This window comes from Durio zibethinus, chromosome 18, assembly GCF_047325235.1.
Source record: "Durio zibethinus cultivar Kanyao isolate XHJ-2024 chromosome 18, ASM4732523v1, whole genome shotgun sequence".
Taxonomy (NCBI): Eukaryota; Viridiplantae; Streptophyta; class Magnoliopsida; order Malvales; family Malvaceae; genus Durio; species Durio zibethinus.
Genome location: NC_143179.1, coordinates 630,665 through 648,786, shown reverse-complemented (window position 1 = coordinate 648,786; position 18,122 = coordinate 630,665). Strand labels below are relative to the sequence as shown.

The 18,122-nt window shown below is 28.0% G+C and overlaps 1 protein-coding gene across 2 annotated transcripts; it reads right to left on the bottom strand.

Annotated features, from left to right (window-relative positions):
• Positions 1–1,884: 1,884 nt before the first annotated feature.
• On the bottom strand, positions 1,885–17,872 carry LOC111298873 (uncharacterized). 2 transcript variants are annotated; one of them, XM_022893593.2, is made up of 5 exons: positions 17,517–17,872; positions 17,030–17,142; positions 16,679–16,840; positions 3,377–3,421; positions 1,885–3,158 (listed from the first exon to the last, which is right to left on the bottom strand). In XM_022893593.2, the coding sequence occupies exons 2-5, from the start codon at positions 17,138–17,140 to the stop codon at positions 2,532–2,534; spliced, it is 945 nt and encodes a 314-aa protein (XP_022749328.2). In that variant the 5' UTR covers positions 17,141–17,142; positions 17,517–17,872; the 3' UTR covers positions 1,885–2,531. The 2 variants fall into 2 exon arrangements, with proteins under 2 accessions (XP_022749328.2, XP_089603026.1); XM_089746900.1 differs by having other exon boundaries at positions 2,389–3,158; positions 16,679–16,837; positions 17,517–17,651.
• Between the last annotated feature and the right edge of the window lie 250 nt (positions 17,873–18,122).

Below are 18,122 nucleotides of genomic sequence, written 5' to 3'. Positions count from 1 at the left end.
AGATAAAATAAGATATCGTAAACATTTTTAGAGATCGTTAAATAAATTTAAAAATAAAAAAAATTTATAATTTTTTTTAATTAGGTATAATTAATTTTTTATTAAAATTTAATATTTTAATAAAAATTTAAAATTAATTAAAACTTATAAAAAATTAATTTTTTAGATATATAAAAATAGTTTAGGTTCAAGAATCGATTATGCATATGAAATGATTAACATTCTCACAGCGTCAATCTAAAACGATATTAATTAATTATGTTTTATTCTTTAATTTTGACTAAAAAATTTTAATTTTAGTATTTAAAATTAATTTTTTTAATTTTTTTATTGTAATAATTTTAATAATTTTTTATTATTCTAGTTTATTCGAGAAAAATATTAAAACTTTGTTATTGAAAAAAAAAATCTTAAAATAACCCAATACATTAGTAACATTTAAAAAAAATTTCTCACATAGAAAATTTTAAAAAATCATTAATCGAATTTTTCAAATATCTCATCTTGATTGTTCATATTTATCTTCAAGATTTATATATGTAATAAAATACGATAACTATAATTTAATCCAATAATATTAAAATTTTTCATTTCTTATTCTATTTATTAAAAAAGAGAAATTTTTATTGAAAATTATTATAAATGCTTCAATATATTGACGACATTTTAGATAAATTTTATTACCTAAATGTTATTTAAAAAACATTATTTAGATTTCTTTAGGATCTTATTTTCGGAGATTTTATTTATTATATATATTTTAATATGATGTACATGGATTAATTTGTGATACTATTACATTATATAAAATTTCACTTTTATAAGTGAAAAATAAATAAGAATTTTTTATATTGAAAATTATTCTAAATATTCTAATTTTTTGGTAATTTTTGTAAAAAACTTTTCTCACTTAAGGAATTTTAAAAAATCATTATCCAAATTTTTTGGAGTCTCATCATCAAAAAGTCATTTAATTTTTTTCAGATTCTACAATAAAAGTTTGCCCAGAAATAAAAATAAATACCAATAATAAAAAAAAAATTAAAATATTTATTTTCATAAGCATTATTATTTATTTTAATTACATTTTTTTAAAATATTTTTTTGGTAAAAAAAATTAATAGGTAGATAGATTGCTCAATTTTCAGATCAGGACAAAATATGCCATACCTAACAGCCTAAGACATGTGACTGCAGATCATATATTCGAGATGACCTCAACAAATGACTATCGACAAAATTCGAACCCAAGACCTCTTAATCGAGAAAATCAATCATTTGTTGGTATTTTTTAAAAATATTATTGACATAATATAAAACATGCTAATAAAAATCAAAATAAAAAAATAAGAAAATTGTATCTAAACAAAACCTTCACATTGAAACCCAAAATAACGTGTCCACCAAGCCAAAAATTGAAACCCAACATCCTTCAACAAATGGTCCAGATGGATAAAACCTTAGGAGCTGATCATGAGTTTTAGGTTGAATTCAAAATCTAAAATTTTGCATGATATAAGCAAAGCAAGCTTTATTTCATCAAAACATATAAAAATCGTCAAGACCATGGTAGAAAATAAGTTTTTACATATTTATTTGCTCCATTTCGTTCATTCTATTTTGCCTTCAATTATCCTCTCCCTTCCGATGACTTCATTATATTTTGTTAATTACCTTTCAATATATCTTAAATCATCGTTGGTATGACTTTCATAATTTCAATTTGAGTCTAACGTACACATATAAATGGTGATAATGAAAATATTAAAAAATAATTGATCCAAAAAATAAAAAAGGAGCTCAATCCAGCAAATGGATGACAGAATAGTATAGAATGATAAAAGATTATCTCCAACGAAGGATAAAAATGTAATTGGCATAACATGCATGAAAATCTTCGATTTAATAATTAATATAGAAGATCAAATTCATACTTTGTCTGCAAACTCAAAGGCCATTGTTATTACATACGACAGAGGTCAAGTTGGAATAGCAAATACCCAAACATGCAATACAAGCAAACCATTGTACTTTTACACAAAGATGAATGTAGCTGTTGGAGATCAGATCAAAACGTATTCTTGATCCCTTAACCTAAAAAACTTTAGTTTTTAAGTTAGGGTTCAAAAATAGGTTTCAATTTAACCTCTGACAATAGGCCACTTTGTTGGATGCGTGGTGAGAGTCTATTGTACGTGCCATCTTGAATGAACTCCTATAGCGACACCAACAATCAGATGAGAGTCGTCTCTCACACCACGTATCCAAACTAATCAAATGTTAAAAGAGTTAAACATGTTACGCTCGGCACATAAAACACAGTACGGCAAGGTGAGTAAACCGTACTGTTGTTCAGGTAACGACCGTAACCTAGAAAACTCCTTAACATCAGAAACTTGTGAGAAATTAGTCCATGAACAACTTCATAAACCAGATAAAGAGGGGAAAAAAAAAAGGGCCCAAAATTAAAGAACCAACACCTAAAATAGCTAGAAATGTAGAAAGTTCTTGGTGCTTGAGCACTGGAAGGATCACGCGAATAAACCATCGCTGACAGACTTGCCATAGAAGTCTTTTGCATAAGCAATATAGTCTTTGAAATCCTGGTACGTCTCCGCACGCTCCTTGTTCAAGGCATCCAATTTGTCACCTATGCTCTGAAGCTCTTGGCTTCCTATGCAGCCAAAATAAGCACGAGCAATTCTCTTCAAATGGTGCATAGCAAAAGCGACTTTGAAATTGATGCGAAGAGCATCCTTAATAGCATCCCTCCATTTCAACAGTTTTTTCTCTGTAACTTGATGAAGCTTTAGATCCTCCATCTCTTTAATTGTAGCACAGAAAAATAGATAGATTTTCTCGGTAACACTTGAGTTCTTTAAACACGGAGCAGAAACATCACCATAGACATTGGTGATTCTTTCCACAGTAGAAACTAAAGACAGTGGGAAACTGTATCTTCCAATTTTTTTGTGCTCCCCATCAAAGCATACCATAAAGTCGGAGAAATCATTGCTGCTTGCAACATCATCATCAATTTTCTTTAGAAATTCACTCATGGTGCTTTTCTGGATGGTCTGAGAATTCTTTGGATTTTTCACTTCGTTAGACAACGGATTGTCTAATTCATTAAGTGCCAAACCATTCATTACATCCAGCTGAAATAAATAATTTTGGGATATACATCTCATAAGTCTGGAGTTATAAGAAAAATATTATAATTAAGTAAAAAAAAACATGTATGTGATAACATTAATAAACATGTAAAGATAATATTCAAGTAGAAATATCTAAAAGATACTCTCAAAAGTAATGATAATCTTTTCAAATTTCTCAAAACAAATGCATTCAACACAATTATATACAATTATCATACCTCGTCATCATTTCCTCCTATATGAGAGCCCGCGCATTGTTGATCCTTCAAATTATAATTAAGAAACAGAATTACCATCAATAAAATCACACGATATATATATATGTATATATATATGATAGCATGTTAAATCCTGATTTCTTCTTGTTTATTTTTTCTACATACTACAGTTTTGGGGCTTGATGGAGGTTTCAATTTTGTCATTAACTTGACTCACATTTGATCTCCTTTATATGGTGATTTTTGGTTTCCTGAATATCATTCAAAGTCCAATTTTCAAATTTGTGGTTTAATTTCTCAAGTGCGCATTTTATATTTAATGTGAAATAATTAAAGAAATAGTGAATTCTTACACGCATAGATGTATTAAATATAAATTTGTTATTTTTACATGAGTATATTTGTTCTCATAGATTTGTCAATTCTGATTTGAACTCAAAAAATTCATTCAACTCACTTGAATTCGACTCAACTCAATTTGACTATAAAAAATAATAACCTGAACCCGTCTAATTTGAATCAAAATAATCTGAAGCTGAAATAACTCGAACTGAAATGATCCAAATCCAAAATGATACAAAAATTAATTCAAAATAATTCGACATTAAATTAAGTATAATTTTATTTTAAAACATTAATTTAATAAAAATAATACAAATAAATATAATAAATATAATATAAATGATAACTTATAAAAGTTATTGAAAATATTAAATTAATATATATTTGTAATATCAAAATAATATAATTTTTATATATGTTATGTTATTTATAATTTTTTTTATAATTTATAATATGATTTAAAATAAATTATATATTTTTAATTTTCATAGGTATACATATTAATATATCATTTAGAATAAATTATATAATCTTTTATAATTATACATAAGTATCAACTATCATATGGATTAAAATAAATTAAAATATATAAACAAGCCATTGATTTTTGTATATATATCATGTTTATATTATAATTATATTATGAATTTTTAATCATGTAACTTAAAGTAAATTATCTACTGAGTTACAATTAATAAAATTCAAAATAATAAGTTATTGAATAATGAGGTACAATTATACTAAAGTCATTATTTATATTGTAACTATATTATTAAAATTAAAAATAATTGCATATTAAATGTGCATTATAAATAAATATTTAAAATAATTTTTACATAATTATATTAAATATGTAATTGTGTATTATAATTAAAACATTAAAATAATTTATATATATTTATATTAAATTAAAATAAATATAAAAAACTATTAACCGTATCAAATGTGACAAATATGTTTCCTATGTTTATTATATGTAATCATATAACACAGTTTAATTAAATATATTTTTTGTGTCTTACACTTATTGACATACTAAATATAAAAAATATATTTCTAAAACTCATATACGTTTTTTTCGTATCGTTTTAATATAATTTCATTGTATCATATTTAAATTTGTCAAAATATAATCAAATCATATTTTTTAATTTATATAAAAATTAAATTAATTTAAAAAGATACAAATTACTATATTTATATTTATTTTTAATTTTTTATCTTTTAATAAAAATCATACTTTTAATTTTAATAATTTCATCTCAACTTTGACCATTAATCATTGTGTTGCGTGTCACCATTTGTCCTTTCCTCTGCTTTTTTAATCATTATAATTGTGTGAAGAAAGACAGAGTTGGTTAAAGAGTTTGATCTTAAAAGAAAGAGTAGTTAATGGTAAGACAAAAAAAATTTTGATAGAATAAAAAAAAATTTAAACCCTTCTTTGATTTTTTTGGGTTGCCACGATAATTTCTCACTTTTTGGTATCATGGATCACCAAAAGGATTTTTTTCTACAGGCTTAAGTTTTAGCAATTCGCAACAGTCATTAAGGAGTTGATCGATTGTAACCCATTAAAGAAAGGTACCCAATTTAGTTTCCCAAACTTTTGTTGGGTATTTTCGATCGATCCAACCTTTGGATTCGTTTTTTACTCATTTTTAATGAAAAATATTTAGGATCTTACTTTAGCTTTTCTTTTTTGTATTTGTAAAAGAAAAATGATCTAAGTGATAATTTTAGTTTTCTATTTGATTTTGGTTTTTTTTTTTTAATTAATAGTAATATTTTTGAAAATATTGATGAAATGGCAGGTTGCCTTAGCCGTTAAAGGTAATAGTTTTAAAAACAATGATATTTTCATAATGATATTATGATTTGAAGCAAAGGAAAGAATATCTCTGTTGTATCTTAAGTGGTAATAATACCTGACTTTAACTTCTGAAGATGATACTTAAACATTTAAACGTTGGAACCAATAAGTTATATTTCCTAAATTTTGTATAGTCATTATTCTATGTTGCGTATGGGAAGCTAGAACTACACCTGCTTCTCTAATGTATTTATTTAAATGTTTATATGTTACTCAAAAGTGTACTTTAAAACTTTATACTTAGTATATCATGGAATTACTACAATAAGTAAATATTTAGGACGAAAGATTAGCTTAACTTTATCTTATTTTTTAGCTTCCATTGTTTGACACGAAGAGTAACATGGCTGTTATGGTTATATGACAGGGAGGAGCAATCAAGGATAGACATGACATCTATATTTTACGTGCTATTCGAATCACGTAAAAAGTTAATATTTTATTTAAGGTAATGAATCTGTTTATTATGTTCTATACTGGTTGAGCAATTTAGTTCCTGAAACAAAAAAACGATCTATAACAATCATGAAAATTATCTAAAAATGTTAGACATATACGGCTAGCTCCTGCTTACGGTAGAGGTTTATAATGTGAACTTACTTAAATTGATCCTTATTTTAAAATCAAAAAATTAAATTAAATAAACTTAATTAAGATTTTGAAAAAAATTTATTTAATACAGGCTTTTAAGTTTTATTATTTTTTGTACTAAATAAATAATATATTTTTCAAAGTGTAAACAAACTTTTCTTTATATTTTTTTTATTTCTCAAATCAAAATGTTCTTTAAACATTATTTATTTGAACTTAAATAAAAGTTCAATTATTACTTTTAAAGTAACCTTATTCATTTTGAACTCAATACAATTTTAATAATATTGATTTTGAGAAATAGATTAACTTATAAAAGTTGTTTTACTAGAATAAATTTTTTTAATATTGAACTTATTTTATTTTTTTGTATTAATTCATAAAATTTTAATATTTAAATTTTATACTATTGGAATGCTCTTTGAATCTACTTTCTAATGGATCAAACAAAATTAAAATCCAAATTTTTTAAGAAAAAATTTTGAATTTTTACTAAACACTATATGATTGTCTAAAAACTGTACAAGAGATAGTTTTAAAAATTCACTATAATTTGAATACAATGAATTAGATGATGAACTTTATATGAATAAAAAGTCCTTTAAGTCTAGTTTCTAAATGTTCAATCAGTTTTTGATTTAAACTCGTATAACTTAAGATATGATCAAATTAGTGAGTAGACTACAAAACAAGCGACAACTAGTGGCACTATTCATCTAGAATAATTCAGCATCCAAAATCTAGCTGACCCAATCGATCGGGTACCAAAACCAATCGATCCCTCAACTGTAACGATAAAAAACTTAGTGAAATTCAAGAACCAGTCGATTCCCTATCAAAACCAATCAATCCTTTCATCCCAAACAAGCTCCGACGGCTAGTTTCAAAAGAAAAAAATCATGTGTTTTCATTTCCCAAGCTTCTCTAACGGCTAGTTTCTCAATTCCTCTATAAATTGAAAATTCCAACATACCAAGAAGGTTAAAGAAACAAGAAAGCAAGCATTAACAAGTCATATTTTCATTCTCTTAAAAAAAATCAAGAGTTTTAGAGTCAAAAGTCCATATTTGTTGTATCCAAGCCATCTTTGTTGTATTAATTCATCAATATCCTTGTGCTTCATTAGGCAAACACTTAGCCTTTGATAGGTTTTCTAGTTTACATTTCAATTGAGTGATTTTGTAATCAAGAGGTTGTTATGAAAATGGGGTTCAGCCCTATGTAATTAGTTTTGGACCAATCAAAGGCCATGGGCTTTGATCTTTCTTTTTACACAAAGCTCTAGCTACTTAATAAAAAAAGGTGAGACTATTTTAAGGTGGAGTCACAAAAGCCAAGAAGAGAATGAAGAAAAGCCAAAAAAAAATAGAGAGAAAAAAAAAAGTTGGATGAATAGAAGTCGATCCGTAGTTTGATTGAGCTGAAGCTTTATCAGCAGGTTTATGATTTCGAGTTTTACATTTTGAACGGTGAAGATTGAGTTTGAAGCTCTCTAGGAACAAGTTCAGTGTGTATTTGTTGAGTTACTTATTTGGTAAAATTTTTTCAATTATCTCTCTAGTTGTTGATTAGTTCTAATTTTAGCTAAAGAAAAACTTTGTATATCTATTATTTGATAGTAAAGATTTTTCTGATAGTCTGTGATTTTTTTCTCTACATTAGAAGATTTTTCATGTAAATCTTGATATGCTTTATTTTTTTATATTTTGTATTGTTGATTGTAGCCTATTGCTGTGAGTTTATTGTGATATATTACTTCTGCATTGTTGTGTTTATTGCTTCAAGCTTAACAAGTGGTATTAAAACGAAGGTTATTTTGAGATAACGATACAGAAGTAACCCAAGACAAAAGTAAATTCTGTTTGAGATCATGAAAAGTGATACAAATTCCATAATAAAATTGATAGCATCAAATTATTTAATTTAGAAGCCTTTGATGGAAGATCATTTATACTGCAAAGATTTGTATGAGCCGGTATTGAGTAATTCGGCTAAACTAGCAAATATGAAAGATGAAACTAAAAGAAATTAGGCAAAAAAAAGTTGACTACTATCAGAAAATGAGTTGATATCAGTGTGTTCTAGCATGTAGCGTAAAAGATAGATGCTCACACTGTTTGAGAAAAATTGACAACATTATATGAGAAAAAAATAAGTATGAATAAAGTTATGCTTGTTAAAAAGCTTACAACTTTACAATACATGAATGAACGATCGATTACAGAGCACTTAAAATGATTTTCAAGACATTTAATTGAATGACTATTATGGAGCCAAAGATGGATAATGAAATGAAAGCATTGTTTTTCTTGGTTAAATCGTCAGACAACTGAAATACTCTAATTGTGACTGTTTTTAATTCAGCTTCTGATTATAAAGTGACATTGGAGATAGTAAAAGACAGTATGCTTAATGAAGAAGCAAGATAAAAAGATGTAAACCTTGAGAATTAAGCTTTAGTCATAGAGAGCAGGGGTAGAAACATCAACAGAGGTCAAAACTCAAAAGGTCGTAGTAAATCTAAACGTAGATCCAAATCTAAAGATAAAGTGAAATATTTTCATTTTGATAAAACAGGTCATATAAAATCACATTGTAAAATCTTGAAGAAAAAACAAAAAGATGAAAAAAAAAAGAGTTCATATGATGGTAATATTACAGTAGTGAATTCAGATAGTGATTCAATTACTTTGATTTATATATATAGTGATTGTAATCATGTTATTGATCCTGACATTGAGTGAATAGTTGACACAGAAACGATATATCATTGTGTTCCTAAAAGAGTTATTTATAACTTACAAAGCAAGAGACTTTAGTTACACCAAGATAGGAAACAAGAGTATATTGCAGATGTTGGGGTTAATGATATTATTGTATAAATTAATACAGGCTGCATTTTGACTTTGAGGGATGTCAGACACATTTTAGATATGAGAATGAACTTGCTTGCTATTAATGTTCTTGATAAAGAGGGATATGAGAGTCAACAAAAGAATGAACAATGAAAGCTTCTCAAAAGATTTATTATAATTGCAAAAGGAAAATTATGTTGCACAATCTATAAGACATTGATGCAATTGAATGATAACCAGGTAAATGCCGTTGAAGATAATGTTTCAGCAAACTTGTGGCACAAGAGGTTGGCACACATGAGTGAAAATGGATTATAAGTTTTGACAAGACAGTCTCTTATTCCCTTGACCAAAAGTATGTCTTTCGATTCGTGTGATTGTTTATTTGGTAAGTATCGTAGTTTTTTTTTTGTAAGAGTTCTAAAAAATATATATTAAAAGTAAATTATTCTGACATATGTGATCCCATTGAGATTGAGTTATTAGGTGGTAGCATGTATTTTGTTACTTTTATTAATAATGCTTCACGTAAGATTTAGGTGTATATGTTGAAATACAAAAGTCAAGTACTACAGTATTTTTAAAAATTTCATGTCATGGTAGAAAAGATGACAAGGTTACTCTTAAAGTATATTCGAACTGATAATGGTGAAAAATACACATCTAAAAATTTTGAAAAGTACTGTTCAAAGCATGAGATGACAAACCCTAAAGCACCATAGCATAATAATATAGCTAAAAGGATGAATTACACCATTATAAAAAAAATCATATGCATGTTAAGGATGACAAAATTACCGATGTCATTCTGAGGTGAAACAGTCCACACAACTTATTATTTGCTTAACAAATCACCATCAATTCTTTTGAGCTTTGACATTCCAGAAAAAGTGTAGACACGAAAGATGCGTCATACTCTCACTTGAAAAATTTTTAGGTGTAAAGTATTTATGCATGTGCCGAAAAAACAGAGGTCAAAGCTTGATAGTAAAATCGCACAGTGTGTGTTTGTAAGATATGATGATAAGGAATTTAACTATAGGGTATGAGATCCAATGAAGAAAAAAATAGTTAAAAGCAAAAATGTGATATTTCATGAAAAAAAAACTATAGAAGACTTTGTGAAAAATGAGAAGACTACACAAGTTACTATTGAGTGTGATGCTTCAACATCGATAAGAATTTCACAGAAAATAGCCACAAATGGTGAAAATGAGTAAGAAATAAAACTTGAAGATATAAATAAACCAACCACAGTTAGTGATGAGCCAAATATAATCAATTTTGAGTAGGGAGAGCAATCATCTCTACTCGAGAGTGTTGAGCAAGAGGAGCTACCTTCAACATCAAGTGATGTAGAGTCTCAACCTAGAAGATCTACTAAAAAACGTAAGCCATCTACCAAGTATCCAAATTCAAATTTATTTTAGTTACCAGTGAAAGAAAGCTGAAAAACCAGAGAGCTATCAAGATGTGCACACTATTCCGGATAGAGAGCACTGGTTAAAAGCAATGAAAAAAGAGATAAAATCATTGTAAAAAAATGATACTTATGCTTTTATTAAACTTCCGAAAGGAAAAAAAAACGTTGAAAAATAAATAGGTGTTTAAGTTGAAAAAAGATGGTAACAAGCTAATGAGATACAGAGCTTGATTGGTGGTGACAACTTTTTCTCAAAAATTAGGTATCTATTTTGATGAGATCTTCTCTCCAATTGTGAAGATGAATTCCATTCGAGTGGTACTAGGATTAGCAGCTAGTTTGAATCTTAAACTTGAGCAACTTGATGTTAAAACTATCTTTTTACATTGTGACTTACAAGAAGATATTTATATGAATCAGCTTGAGGGTTTTAAAGTAAAAAAAAAAAAAAAAGCACTCAGTTTGTAAATTAAAAAAAAAAACTTGTATGACTTGAAACAAACTCCATTACAATGATATAAGAAGTTTGATTCTTTTATGGTGAGTCACAGCTATAAAAGAATGGCAATGAATTTTTGTGTGTAGGTTAAAGCTTTTCTGATGGTAACTTTATTATTCTCTTATTATAGGTTGATGATATGTTAATTGTGGAACAAGATGCTAGTATGGTTTACAAGTTGAAAGAACAATTATCTAAATCCTTTAACATTAAGGATTTGGGTCTAGCAAAACAGATTTTCAGTATTGACATTATCCAAGATAGGAAAGCTGAAAAGCTGTGATTGTCACAGGAAAAGTATGTTGAATGAGTGCTTAATAGATTCAACATGCAACATGTTAAATCAGTTAGCAATCCACTTGCCAATCATTTTCATTTAAGTAAAAAATCTTATCTGATGTCTAAGGAAGAGTAACTAGCTATGTCTAGTATTTCTTATTCTTCTGCAGTTGATTCTTTAATGTATCTTATGATTTGTACACAGTTTGATATTGCTCATGCAATTTGTATAGTAAGCAAATTTCTTTCTAATCTAGGAAAGATTCACTGAAAAGCAGTAAAATTGATTTTCAAATATTTGAAGGACCCCTCAAAAATGTGTTTAAGTTATGAAGTTTCACAATCAGTTCTAGAAAGATTTACCGATGCTGACATGACAAGTGATATTGATGATAAGAAATCTACTTTAGGGTATTTGTTCACTTTTACAATAGGAGCTATATCTTGACACTCTAAGTTGTAAAAGTATGTTGCTTTGTCAACTACAAAGGCTGAATATATTGTAGCAATCGAAGTAGGTAAAGAAATGCTTTGGATAAAATATTTTCTTCTTGAATTAGAGTTGAATCAGAAAGAGTATATGATATTTTATGATAGTCAGAATGCTTTAGATTTGAGCAAAAATATCATATACCATGCTAGGATAAAGCACATTGATGTTAGATATCACTAGTTACATTCAATGATTGAGGAGCAACATATACTATTGAAGAAAATCCATACAGATAAAAATACAACAGATATGTTAACTAAGATATTTTTCAAGAAAAAGCTTGAGCTTTGCAGTAACTTGACCAGAATGAGTTCTTTAGCCAAAGTAAATTTTCAATGAAACTGCTATAGTGATGAATCTCCTCCTAATGATGCTAGAGAGAGACATTGTTAGAAAAATAGGCTCTAGCCCTATATAATTGATTTTGAACCAATTAAAGGCCATAAGGCTTGATCTTTCTTTCTACACAGAGCCCTAGCTACTTAATAAAAAGAGGTGGGACTATTTTGAGGTGGAGTTGCAAAAACCAAGAAGAAAAAAAAAAAAAGCTAGAAAAAATAGAGAAAAAAAGAAGAAAAAGTTAGTTGAATGAAAGTCAATTCGTGATCCGATTGAACTAAAACTGTCATCATGTTTATGATTCAAAATTTTACATTCTGAATGGTGAAGATCGAGTTTAAAGCTCTCTAGAAATAAATTCAATGTATATTTGTTGAGTCACCTATTTGGTGAGATTTCTTCAATTTGCTCTGTAGTTGTTGATTAACTCTAGTTTTAGTTCGAGAAGAACTTTGTATATCCATTGTTTGATAGTAAAAATTTTTTTAGTGGGCCGTGATTTTTCTTTCTACATTGGAGGATTTTTCATGTAAATATTCGTGTGCTTTATTTTTTTTTTTTTTTGCGTTTTTAATTATTGATTGTTATCTATTGTTATAGGTTTCTTGTGATATATTCTTCAGCATTATTATTTTTATTGCTTCAAGCCCAATAGAGTTAAGGGATTTTCTTGTAGTTGTGAGATTGAGAGGTTGCTATTTAATCTAAAAAGTAGAGTGTCAAGCTGCTATCTAAGCCTAGGAAAAAGATAGAGTTATAATCTTTCTTCAATTAGTATAGTGAAGCCTTGACGAGGACAACTAAGAGAAAAGATGTAGGTGCCTTGAGGAGAAAGCCTGAACCTCTATAAATCTTTGTGTTTGATCTTTCTATCCCAAACCTATTTCTGATTATTATTGTTTATATTTGTTTCTAGGCTTATTAATTGTTGTTGTTTGCCACATAATTTACATTAATGAGCTTATTGTTTTAATTTTTCATTCAATAATTTTGAAATCGTTATTTAAAAAATATTTAGAGAAATCAAATTCTCCCATCTTGGATCAGCATCTCACCTAAAAAGTTAATAATTAGCGTTAAAGCTTTGGTCTCTTTTTATAGATTTAACCACTTTAAGTAAAGATTATATGATTTAATTTAAGATCCAAGATGATAAGACAGTCCTCAAAGCTCTCACGATTGAAAGTTTTAAATATTATGAATGAAAAATGAGAATGAAAGAGTTCATCATGTCACAAAATGTTGAATGTGGTCATCGACCGGATGTTTTTAAGTGCTACCATTGCTTACATCATGATTTATGTTAGATGCTATATCAATTGTTATTTTATCTTATTTAAAAGTAGTACTTTGTCAATTTTAAGTTGTAGATTTTTCATTAGACTTTGAACTTGGCATGTATCATCTACTAAGTCTTTATTAAAGGATTCCTGAAAAAAACACTTTTGGAGAATATAAGTGAAAAAAAAAATTATAAAAGGAATCGAAAGGTTGCCTAATTAATTATTAGCAGGTGATAGATTTGTTAGGAATAATGACTCAAATCCCATAAGAGATTTGTTTGAGATTTGTCAGATATTGCTTGATAGACAAGAAGACTTGCAAAAGAAAAATTTTAAGAGAAATGAGATTCTTAATAAGTAAGTTTGACTTGCAAGAGAAGAATTCTAAAAGGAGAGAGATTCTTAATAGACAAGTTTAACTTACAAGAGAAGAATTCTAAGAGGAGAGGGATTCTTAATGGATAAGTTTGCATGGTTATAAATATGTGAAGTCTCTACAGGATTAGGTATGAAAAAAAAATGTAAGAGAGTTGTAAGACTTTGTGAAATAGATACCCCATATGAGTATTGAAGCTTTACGTCTTATGAGTGTGTATGTTTGTGAGTGAACTAGAAAAGACTGAAAGGATCCACATAGGTATGATGTATGAGAGCATATGAGTATGTGTTTGATTATGTTGAAAAGGTACACAACGGTTTGAATTTGTGTTTGTTTGAGTTTAAAATACTCCATAGGACTAGAAGAGATTAAGAGTGTCTTATAAGTATTGATTGTTGAGTGAGATTGATGATTTGATGTATGTTTGTAATTCTCTACAACTAGTGGATCTTGTTTCTCATTCGTGGATGTATGTCAATTGGATCGAACCATATTAAATTGTTACCTCTTGTGTCTTTGATTTCGCTTCTGCTAGTGTGATTGGATTGAAAGCTTTTAACCCAACAAATGGTATCAGAGCTGTGGTGTTCCCTAACAAATGATATCAGAGCTGTGGTATTCCCCAACAAGTGGTATCAGAGCTGAAGATTCGAAATGTAAGAAGATTGAAGATTCAAGATGTGAAAATAGTCGAAAGTTCGAGACATGAAAGAGCTAAAAGTTCAAAATGTGAGAAGAGCTAAAAGTTTGAAAAGTGCATGATTTGAGACATGAGAAGAAACAAGTCCAGAAGAGCTCGATTCAAGAGAAGAGTTGGAGTTTAAGTTTTGAAGATTGATGATTAGTTTGTATGAAGCGTGAAGACACAAGAGAAGAGAAGATGATTGTGAGACTTCTATTACAGGTGAAGATAAGCATGTCTAGCATGAAGACAGATGATTGATGAAATTTGAGTCAAGGTGAAGATTGTTTGAAATATTGACTCAAATCCCATAAAAGATTTGTTTGAGATTTGTTTGAGATTTGTTTGAGATTTGTTAGATATTGCTTGATGGATAAGAAGACTTGTAAAAGAAGAATTCTAAGAGAAAAGAGATTCTTAATAGGTAAATTTGACTTGCAAGAGAAAAATTTTAAAAGGAAAAAAATTTTTAATAGGCAAGTTTAACTTATAGGAAAAAAATTCTAAGAAGAGAGGAATTCTTAATGGACAAATTTGTATGATTATAAATATGTGAAGTCTCTACAAGGTTAGATATGAGAAAAAAATGTAAGAAAGTTGTAGAGTTTTGTAAGATAGACACCCCATAGGAGTATTAGGACTCTACGTCTTATGAGTGTGTGTTTGTTTGTGAGTGGACTAGAAGAGACTGAGAGGATCCACATAGGTATGATGTATGAGAGCATATGAGTATGTGTTTGGTTATATTGAAATGATGCACAAGGGTTTGGATTTGTGTTTATTTGAATTTAAAATACTTAATAAGACTAGAGGAGATTGAGAGTGTCTTATGAGTATTGATTGTTAAGTAAGGTTGATGATTTAATGTATGTTTATAATTCTCTACAACTAGTAGATCTTATTTCTCATCAGTGGATGTAGGTCAGTTGGATCGAACCACGTTAAATTGTTGTCTCTTGTGTGTTTGATTTATTGTTTAATTTCGCTTCCGTTAGTGTGATTGAATTGAAGGTTTTTAGCCCAACAAGATTAATAATTCAATGGTTTAGATCAAACTTTTATTTTTTATTTGATTTGATGGAAAGATCAATGCCTTTTATATTGGTTTTCTTGATATATTGAATTTATCATAACACATTTTAAAAAATATAATAATATAGTAATATAATATTAATAAAAAGGATCAATTCATATAATGTAAAACTAAAAAGGTTTTACACATTTTTTTAATAATTGATCTCAATAGATCAAAAAGATGAGAGAGATATGTAAAAAATTAAAAAAAAAATTAGTTTAATCTCATTCCTTAGATACATTAAAATAAATAATTAAAAAAAAGTATAAAATTTTTAGTTTTATACTATGTAAGTTGATTCTTCCTCAATATTAATATATCAACTATTATACACATGTTATCAATAACATACAATGAGTAAATATGTGCTTCAATATTTATTTTACGTTTATTTCCTCTTCTCTTTATTTCTTTTTTTAACTACAAGATTTCTTTTGTATTTTTTATATTTCATTGGAATAAAGTAGCTCTTGATTTATGTTACTGAAATATTTCCACATTAGGAGAACTAATCTGAAACCTTTTTGCATAATATTATCTTCTAATTGATGTTATTTGACAGCTGAGACGTTATTGAAACTTGAATATTTTGACAATAATAGAATTTTGCTTAAGGACATCAAAGTGCTTCATTCTTTTTCTCATAAAACACTGTTATGTTTGTGTTTTGTATGTGATTGATGTTGTGTGTAATTTATATTCAAAGAGCAAATAGTATTGTGGATAAAATAGGATGCATCAACTTTGCAGACTTTGTTGCATCCAACAAAATTTTGGAGCTTTTAAGGAAGCTATATAACTTTTTGCTCATGAATGATCATACTTTTTCAAATATGTCTTGAGATTATTATATTATAATGGTTATTTTCTTAAAATAATGGTTTCATCTACTTCATGTTTGATTCAAATAGCTTTGAGATTAGATTAGAAACATTTTCATTTGTTTAGAAAGGTTTGGGAAGGTTTTTTGCAATTAATCTAAAATCCAGAAAAAAAAAAGTTAGGGATCATAAGTGGAATTCACCGCTCTCCCGAGTTTGTATTCTCAAACATGGAAAAATTCAAGAAATCTTGATGTGCATTTGTTATTAGTTTTAAATGATTATTGATTTGAGGCTATAGACAAAACAGAATCAAAGAGAGACATAAGATTTTAATCAGTCCCTACCAATAAGCTAAGATTAATTACCTGGGCATAAAAGCTTCGATGATCATTCTGGCCGGCTAAGTGGGAAACATAATTTTCATGTTTCTGAAAATTTTTGCCTTGAACTTTCAAGTACTGGGAAATCATCCCCTCAATTATGCCTGTCAAGTGTCTATTTTCCGCAGCTACCCTTGCATACTCCTTCTACAAGCATTTGTTTTCAACATTCAGTATAATATTTGCACAATAGAAAGCTAAACTAAAAGCAGAAGAGGGAAGCATCAAATCACATTAATGGAAATGATATCATATTTTATTGATTTATAGTTATAATTATATGCTAAAAGAAAAAAAAAAAACAGCATAGAGAAATAGAGAAAGATATTTCTTTACCTTCTTTTTTTGCCTATTCAGTGCATTATTTTTTCTCTTATTTTTTCTCCTTTGAAAAAATTCTCGGTGTTGTTGGTTTGAAGCTTCAGATTGAGCTACTTGTGGATGCATCCCTGAGCCAAATTGTTCCAATTACTTTGGTTATTGCTATAGAATTAAATTAAAATATTTAATTTAGACAATTGATTGATTTTACAAAAAAAAAACCATAATAAATAATCCCCTTAATCTGTTTGCAGAATAAAAAAGAGAAAGATCATGGATGATTAACCAAGAAGTGAGTCAACTAAAGGTCAACTTTAAGTCAACTCTACCCATAAAAGCAGGGAAATGCAGAAAAAGAGATGAAATCAACAGAGAATGGGTATAGATAATCTCCATAGAATAGAAGAAAAAAAAAAAGGAAAAGAGAAGAAACTGATTCAACTTTGGTTCATTTCTATAAAAGAAGCTAATTTAACACGAACAAGGAAAATCAAACACTTACCTGCTTCAGAATCCTAAAATCAACCTCCACTACCCTTTACTCTTCTGATCAGTAACAACTTGCAAATTAAGTAAAATCTTAAAGGAATCAAAAGACTTCCAACGACAAAAAAGTCAAGACTCAGAAAAGACTTGCTGTTGAACTTGAACCATCCGATTAGGCCCCACGAAGATTATTGGAACCGTTAGATCATAGATGGCGAGAAAAAAGCGCAATCCTTTTTGTTTAACAGTGTGTGGTGATTATTACATTTCAATCGCACGATAGCCTCAAGTGATCGAACGTTTTTAACCTCCGTTCCGCGTTGCCGAATGTGCTGGAATCTTTAACCCTTTTTCATATTGTTCCCTAAGGATACTTCATTGCGAAGCATTTTTTTTTTTTTTTTTATAAAAAGAGTGTTATGTTTGTTGTTAGTACTATGATTTTGTGGAGATGGAGAAATTGATTCTTCTTTGAACTTATTTTTGCTTGCTTTAGGGAAAATTAAGTCTAAAACTATAAATGTTAAAATTCGCTATATTGGTATCACTCACTCGTAATTGTGTAAAATTTGCTATTCTTATGTGACCAAAATCTGAATTTGAAAACTCCTACACTTTCACT